The 8,459-nt window shown below is 45.7% G+C and overlaps 1 protein-coding gene across 3 annotated transcripts; it reads left to right on the forward strand.

The window, feature by feature from the left end:
- Window positions 1-911: 911 nt before the first annotated feature.
- On the forward strand, window positions 912-7,159 carry EIF2B2 (eukaryotic translation initiation factor 2B subunit beta). 3 transcript variants are annotated; one of them, XM_058567387.1, is made up of 9 exons: window positions 912-1,147; window positions 1,245-1,365; window positions 1,524-1,672; window positions 2,599-2,762; window positions 3,407-3,502; window positions 4,110-4,247; window positions 5,290-5,356; window positions 6,420-6,509; window positions 6,585-7,159. In XM_058567387.1, exons 1-9 carry the CDS (start codon window positions 985-987, stop codon window positions 6,722-6,724), a joined length of 1,128 nt encoding a protein of 375 aa, XP_058423370.1. In that variant the 5' UTR covers window positions 912-984; the 3' UTR covers window positions 6,725-7,159. The 3 variants fall into 3 exon arrangements, with proteins under 3 accessions (XP_058423370.1, XP_058423369.1, XP_058423371.1); XM_058567386.1 differs by having other exon boundaries at window positions 6,605-7,159; XM_058567388.1 differs by lacking the exon at window positions 6,420-6,509 and having other exon boundaries at window positions 915-1,147; window positions 6,605-7,159.
- Window positions 7,160-8,459: the final 1,300 nt, after the last annotated feature.

Here is an 8,459-nt window from a genome sequence, read left to right on the forward strand (position 1 = left end):
CAAAAAGTCTTAGAAATGTGTGCGCCCAAGGATTCCACTTCTAAGAATTTATCTTAAGGAAATAATTAGAAATTCTCATTACACCCAGACTTTGGGTTCAGACAGACTTGGATTTAAATATGTAGGCATCGTCTTACTAACTGCTTAAATTCTGTGGGTCTGTTTCCTAATCTGCAGAATGAGAATAAGAGGATCAACCTCACAGAGTTGCATTAGATGAGACAATTCACACACAGTCCCCAACACAGAGTAAATGGTAGCTCTTGGTATTGTTATACTCTCCAGCCTCTGTAGTCTGTCCAAACGGAAAGACATCATCTTTGCTCCCATATTAGCTCCTACTTTGAATCTCCTGATTAGTGGGTATTCGGTCTCCTCATGCTTATATTAGGTGTGCTGGGCGCTGGGAACGCAAAGGCAAAAAAGATACGGTCCCTGCCCTCACGGAGCTGAATCTATTAGACAGACACAGGCGCAAACGAACCAATAATATGCAATGTTAACAGCGTTATAATGGGGCGTCTGCCCAAGGTGGGCGCGCACTCCGAGCGTCTGTGTCAGGAGACCGGGCGGTCACCGGAGCTAGGGGACCAGGAATGATGTCAGCAACTTCTCCAGTTTAGCCTCGAGTCGCGGTGGGGGGCGTAGAAAGACCGGCTGTTTCCACAGCAACCGCACTAGCCACCCTCTAGAGACCTCAAGCGTCACCTTTGTTCTGCGTCTGAGAAACCAGGAAAGGCCACTTCCCGTCCTCGGGCTCCGCCGGCGCCCGGACACTGGGCTGTACCCGAACAACTCGAGCTCTAAATTTCTGATTGGCTCAGGCAGATAGAGGGGGCGGGAAGTGGCAGCGAGGGGCGTGGCCCGCAGTCTCCCGCACTGGAGTTTTCCTCGCAGAGCGGAAGCCGACCTCGACGTCCCCGGAAGTGCAAACCCAGAGTTCGGACAGGTGTGGATTCCGCCGGCAAGGCGGCTCTTTTAGAGATGCCAGGAGCCGCGGCCAAGGGCTCGGAGTTGTCCGAGAGGATCGAGAGTTTCGTAGAGGCCCTGAAGCGGGGCGGCGGGCCGCGCAGCTCTGAGGACATGGCTCGGGAGACGCTGGGGCTGCTGCGCCGGATCATCACGGACCACCGCTGGAGCAACGCAGGTGAGGCGGGCCTAGCTCCATCGCGCCCCTCGTCGCTTTCCGTTCCCGATCCTCAGCGCGCGTTTGCCCTGCTCACCCTCTCTCTCTTGGACCGCAGAGGAGCTCATGGAACTGATCCGCAGAGAGGGCCGGAGGATGGCGGCCGCGCAGCCCTCAGAGACCACTGTGGGCAACATGGTGCGGAGAGTGCTCAGGATCATCCGGGAGGAGTATGGCAGGTCAGGCCCACGTCCTGGGCTCTGGGTTGGACCCACTGATGCTTTTTGCACGAGCCCCCTCCCTGCTTGGAGCCTTTATTGGAGCTGAGCAGCCCCTGTTACTTAAATGACCACACCTCCTCCCCAGCTCCCTCTTTGGGTCTGGTTGCCTCCCGTAGACTCCACGGACGCAGCGACGAGAGCGATCAGCAGGAGTCCCTGCACAAACTCTTGACATCTGGAGGCCTGATCGAGGATTTCAGCTCACATTATGCCCAACTCCAGTCCAACATCATTGAGGCAATTAATGAGCTGCTTGTGGAGCTGGGTAAGAGTCCTGATCGTCGGCTGGACAGTACAGGTTGCAGGCAGATGAGGAAACAGAGGACTCTGGAAGTTGTTCATTAGTAGAGATGGGAGATAACCAGTCCTATGGTTCTCAGAGGTTTGTTCTCCATCCTGACTAGGGAGGGTTGGAACAGGTGGCAGGACTAAGATAACCCTCTCTACATTTCCTTACAGACTAACGCTTTATAGATTGCAAGTCCACTATGGCAGAGACTCGATTAGGGAAGAGCTTTATTTTTATTTTAAAGAGATGAACCCCCGAAAACCACAATTAATAGATCCTCCTTCACTGAACTTCCTCTTGAATTTTTATACATACATACATAACACCTCTATTCCCCTTGTCCTCATGACCCAGGAGACCTGCAGATATTCATTACAATCCGAGATCCCCAGGGGAGGAAGAGGCTGGGTCTGTCTGTGCACTGAGCTGCTGCTCCCAAATTCCTCCCCTGTTTTTCTTCTGTGGCCTTCCTCGCAGAAGGAAGTGTTGTGGCCACCTTTTGGAGGAAGAGTTCTTTTAGGGGGAAGCTCTGTTTACCCTACTCTCGGCGCTTTAGGATTTCCCAGATTGGACCATTTCTTGCTTGAATTTATTGTCTTCAAAGTCAATTGTAAGGAGCTGGTATAGTGGCAGGGGGCCGGGGGGGACTTGGTGAGTAGGGTACTGCTGGGAAAGAGGGCAGACTGAGAACTTGGGAGGTAGAAGATCCCAGAGGAGCAGGACTTTTAAGGAAACGTGACCTTTCACATTAAATCCATTAAGCCTCTGTTACTGCGGTCAGGTAGGTGGGCAGTCTGTGTGATGGACACATGACACATGTCCCTTTCTGTCTTCTGTCATGTCTGTTCATGATGTAGCATGGCAATTTCATATTTTCCTTGCAAAACTGACTGTTCTTACAGAAGGGACAATGGAGAACATTGCAGCTCAGGCTCTGGAGCACATCCACTCCAATGAGGTGATCATGACCATTGGCTTCTCTCGAACTGTAGAGGCCTTCCTCAAAGAGGCTGCCCGAAAGAGGAAATTCCATGTCATTGTGGCAGAGTGTGCTCCTTTCTGCCAGGTAGGGGGACTGCTGGGGTTGTTAAGAAAAATGAAAAATGAGGAGAGAATAAAGGAAAGATAGATGGGGGCCATACCAACTTTGGATTGATAAGCAAGACATTGAGAAGATAAAGTAAAACATTAAGGGAATTTTCAAGTTGTTCATCCTGTGAACATTCTTAAACATTGATTTGAGAAAATTAGGTGAACTGCTGAATCACAGAAAAGATAAATATCGGTTCTTTTAGGAATCAAAATAGGGTAAATTACCTTGGGGATGACTGATGCTTGGTCTGACCTCACTCAATCCCTAGGTAGATAATAGTTCTCAAAAAAGGAAATATGTAAGGATGCAGGATGTTGTAAAATAATGAGCCAAGAGCTAGCTTGTCAGCTATGTCTGATTATGCAAGCAAGTAGTATTTCCAGTTTTGTGGCTGCTCTAGTGCTGCTATGGAGTATTAAACAGTTATTAGCTTCTCCTGGGCTTCCCTGCAGCTCACCAGAGAATACCTCGCATAGGCAGAACAATGGGTTATCTGTTGGAAATCGTGTGTTGGAAGTGCTCCGTATCACAGAATTCCCCAGGTGCAGTTACATTTGCAAGGTCTTTCACTCTCTCTAGCTCTTTGTCCCAGCATCAGCCTCTCTCTCCTATTGCAGGGTCATGAAATGGCAGTCAATTTGTCCGATGCAGGAATTGAGACAACTGTCATGACCGATTCTGCCATTTTTGCAGTTATGTCAAGAGTCAACAAGGTGAGTGTATTTGGAGTTATATTATGTTGAATTCATGAAGATGATACTTCTGAAATAGTGGTTTCCCCCCCTATAATATCCATGAGAAAAGAAGAAAGCTTCTAGCACCTTTTGAAAATACACACTTGGGCTTTTTAGTCTATTAATTGAATTTCTTTTCCCGTTATCTGTATCCTTGTTCCTCACTTGGAATAGCCTTTTTTTTGGTGAAAGCTTTGGAAAGAATGAAGTAGGACTAAGCTAAGCGTGTCAGCTGCTAGGGATCGGGTAGAGGGCTCTGCCTTATGCTCAGAGAGCTTGCTGGTGGTGGATGTGAATAGAAGGGCTCCCAGCTTCTCAGGATGTGTGGCATATAGAGTTCCGGAAAAGCCAGGGCTAAGAGCAATAGGTATTGGGATTTTTGGTCTCGTACTATGTTCATTCTTTCCATGGGAACCCACTCTTATGCTAGAATTTGCGGTCCTGAGCCTAGAATCCCTTTCCCTCTACTGGTGTGTGACTCCCCAGGATGCCAAGACTGAGGCCTGTGCATTCAGGCTGTTGTGCCCAATGACTCTTTTATGGCTCTATCCCCGGGATGGCTCACATTTTTCTTCTGGTCCCAAAGGTGATCATTGGCACAAAGACCATCCTAGCCAACGGTGCCTTGAGAGCTGTGACAGGAACGCATACTCTAGCATTGGCAGCAAAACACCATTCCACCCCCCTCATCGTCTGTGCTCCTATGTTCAAGCTTTCCCCACAGGTATGTCTGTCTGTCTCCAGCTGGTTTCGAGTCTGCCTCTAGCCAACAGAGAGAAGGAAGCCCAAGCGTAGGCTTAAACTCTGGGCTTTCAACTTGCTTGCTCTGCGGCTTCTCTTTATCTGCATTTACTCAATGAATTAGACCCAGTAGAGGCTGTAAAAAGCCACGGAAGTCTTGATCCAGGAAAAACAATGGATAGTTACAACTGTCAGCTTTAGGAAGTCGAAATTGTAAGGTCAGGCCAGTGCATAGTTGGAGAAGCCCATTTGTTTACCTTGCCACCACTCCCTGTCACCCTGGCCATTTCTGAAAATGCCAAGCAAGTTGAAACGGGAACACAGAATCAGTTTTATTTGTCGTAGTTCCGGGGACTATCCTCTGTAGCCTGAATACAAGCAGTTACTAAGTGAAGAGCCATTGCATCAGTGATAGAAACTATTTGCTTTAAAAATATCAGGTCTCTTTTTTTTTTAATTGAGGTAAAATTCATGTAGCACAATTAACCATTTTAAAATGTACAGTTCAGTGGCATCTGCTACATTCATGGCATTGTGCAACTACCACTCTCTAGTTTCAAAACTTTCTCCTCATCCCAGAAAAACAGTCCGTATGCACTAAGTAATCACTCCCTAATCTCCATTCTCCCCGTCTCCTAGTAAACTCTAATTTGCTTTCTGTTTTTATGGATTTGCCTATTTTTGATATGTCATAGAAAAAGAATTATATAATACGTGCCCTTTTGTTTCTGAATTCTTTCACTTAGCGTAATGTTTTGGGGGTTCATCTGACTTGTAGCACAGTATTTTGTTCCTTTTTATGGCTGAATAATATTCTATTGTATGGATATACCACAGGTTCTTTAAACATTCATCTGTTGATGGACATTTTGGGTTTTTTCTGTCTTTTAGCTTTTGTGAATAATGCTGCTATAAGCATTTGTGTACAAGTTTCTGTGTGCACAAGTGTTTTTTATTTCTCTTCGGTAGATACCTAGAAGTGGAATTGCTGGGTCTCTCTTTTTTTTAAATTTTTCCTTTTCCAGTTCCCCAATGAAGAAGATTCATTTCACAAGTTTGTGGCTCCTGAAGAAGTCCTGCCTTTCACAGAAGGTACAGAAGTTGTGTGTGTGCATGTGCACATGCACGTGTGTGTGTGTTGGTCTTTTTGATTTGGTTTTTGTGGTCACTGGAGTTGAATGCTCTCAGGTTGTGCTTTTTATCATATTTCCTGTGGGGATGTTTTCTTGAGCAGCTTAGAGTACCTGGGGACCTGATAGTCCACATTCATTTTATTCTGACACTAATACATTTTAGCTGAGTTATTGGGGCCATGGTGGGGGAGATCACTTAGCATTGACTGGGTTTGGCTTTGCACCTTGTTTGAGACACAGGCAACAACCCAATGGGAAAATGTACTTGTTCTCAGTTGCCGTAAGGAATCATTTTGGTGACTTGGCTGCCAAAGGAAGCAGGCTCTGAAGTGTTCCTATTTATAAAACTTGCCTGTGGCCTGGATACCTTTGTGTGTTGGGGTCCTTCTCTCTGACTTCTTCTGAATCAGCAGCTTTGCTCAGTGAGCTTGCTGCCTCATCAACAGTTAACATGGCCTTAAACATGCTCCGGGAGCAAAGCATAGTACTTGGGGTGCCAATTCTTCTTGGATGTTCAATAACTTCATCCATTTATCCAAACATTGATTCTTTCAAGAAATATTTCTATCTGTTGAGCACCCGCAGTGTGTCCAGCACTATCTAGCACTAGGGATGTAACAGTGAGCAACAGATAGGCTCTGCTCCCACGGAGCTTATGTTCCGTTGCAGAAGACAGACAAGGAAATGTCAGGTCATGGGATGTTTTAGGAAGACAACAAATAAGGATGATGTGATGGAAAGTGGCTAGGAGACTGCCTTAGACTGGAGAAGGGTCTTAATGAGATGACATTTCAGTTGAGTCCTGAATGAATAGAACCCACTATGTGAAGATGAAGGAAAGAGTTTTCCAGGCGTTGGAGCAAAGGGCCTGAGTTAGGTACATGCTTAGCCAGTTGGAAAAAGATGGCCATATGTCTGGAGAGTAATGAGCAAGGAGAGTGGTACAAATTATAATTAGTGTAGTGCAGTGGGAGGGGCCAGATCTTGAAGGTTGCAATTCCAAGTTTGAATTTTATTCTAAGGGCTGTGGAAAGGCGCTGGAGAGTATCATGATCTGAAGTCATTTCTTCTGGTTTGCGTTTTGCTGCAGCTTTCCTTCCTTGGCGTAGCAAGTGTGCCTGCATTACTGAGCCTAGAATCTATATGCTACTTAATTATGAGGGCAGGATCCTCAGTTTTATCTTTAGCACGTGTGATTGCCTTTCAGGGGACATTCTGGAGAAGGTCAGCGTTCACTGCCCTGTGTTTGACTACGTCCCCCCAGAGCTCATTACCCTCTTTATCTCCAACATTGGTGGGAACGCACCTTCCTACATCTACCGCCTGATGAGTGAACTCTACCATCCTGACGATTATGTCCTATGACCACCACTCGTCCTAAGCAGAAGCTGCTTAGGCAAACACAGAATGGAGAGGAGGCTTCAGTGCTGCTGCTGAAACACATCTTCCTTGTAATGGGGGAGTGAACTGGAGTCAACCTAATAAAACTTGATGCTGTTCCCTGCCTCTTTAGTCATCCCATAACAAGGACGCACATCCAGGACTGTTTCTTGCCTTTCAGGTCTTAGCAGAGCAACAGGTCCGACCTATTGATTTTAGAGCCTCTTAGTGACCTGAGGCATCTGTTTCAGGAACTTAAACTTTCTGGTTTAGTGGTGTGTTAAACATAACACTGAATACCTTGCTGGGATACAGGTTTTTGCTCAGAAATGGCTACTACACCTTTTCCTAGGCTGTGCCAATAAATGCTGCTCGAAGGTTCCCAAGTTGGTTTATTTATTGTTCTGCTCTGATTGAACTGCCTGAAACAGCAGCAGCAGAGCCCTTTTCATGTTTTCATAGAGGGCTGTAAGGAGGTAATGGTCTAAAACAGAGAAGTGCAAATGGAAGTATTTACAGTTTCCTTTATAATTCACTGGAAAGGGTCTCAAACAACTTGCTAGTAGTCTAAGACAGTGGTTCTAGAACTTCTCTGATCTTAAGAATCATCTGGAAGCTTAAAAAAATACACAATCTTGGGCTCCATTCCAGACCTAGTTTATCTGATCTTGGGTGGGAATCTGTTTATTTTTATTTATTTATTTATTTTGGTAAGGAAGATCAGCCCTAAGCTAACATCTGATGCCGATCCTCCTGTTTTTTTTTTGCCGAGGAAGACTGGCCCTGAGCTAACATCCGTGCCCATCTTCCTCTGCTTTATATGGGATGCTGCCACAGCACGGCGTGACACGTGTCTGTGCGTGCCCGGGATCCGAACCCGCGAACCCTGGTCCGCCGAAGCAGAGTGCATGCACTTAGCAGCTTGTGCCACCGGGCAGGCCCCAGGAATCTGTTTAAAGCTCCTTAGAAAAGGACCCTCTCATGTACTGTTAATAGGATTGTAAATTGGTACAAACTCTTTTAGGGCAATTTTGAACCTGCACTTCTAGAATTATTTGTATACGCACACAAAGATGTAGACAAGAATGTGCATTGTAGCAGCTGTAATGTCACAGCATAAGTGTGCATCAATAGCATTTTGCATTCTGTTAATTAAAAACAAAGGTTTTTAAATAAGTATGACATACTGTGAAACAATATGTATACACTGCAATCAAGGTTTCAAAAGGGTGGCTTGAGGGCAGTGTCTGGATTGACATTTTGGTTGGTTCACCCAGTATTTAATTTGAATTAGTTACCAATATTTAAAAATCTGGAGATTGCACATTAAGCAAATGGAGATTTTTTGCTTCTCTTGAAAACTCAGAAGATTTGGCGATGCTGCACGCATATTCCCAAATGGCAGCCCTTGGCTGTGGTTGAGTAGCTTCTGATTCCATTAGATGGAAAATCTCCAGTTTTCCGCAGTTCCTCCCACGTCCATTTAACTCATTTATGTTGTCTGCTTAACCTCCATAGGAATCTGAATTGTGACCCTCATGTTGACAGAGTGGAATAGATTTGTAAGGAAGTCCATTTTAATTTCTGTTAATGAAAAACAAGCTGGGGAAAAACCAAGCTACAGAGCAATATGCGTATGACCCTTACTTCATTACAACAAAACAAAATGTGCACATGTGTAG

The sequence above is a fragment of the Diceros bicornis genome, chromosome 24 (assembly GCF_020826845.1).
Source record: "Diceros bicornis minor isolate mBicDic1 chromosome 24, mDicBic1.mat.cur, whole genome shotgun sequence".
In the NCBI taxonomy this organism is placed as follows: Eukaryota; Metazoa; Chordata; class Mammalia; order Perissodactyla; family Rhinocerotidae; genus Diceros; species Diceros bicornis.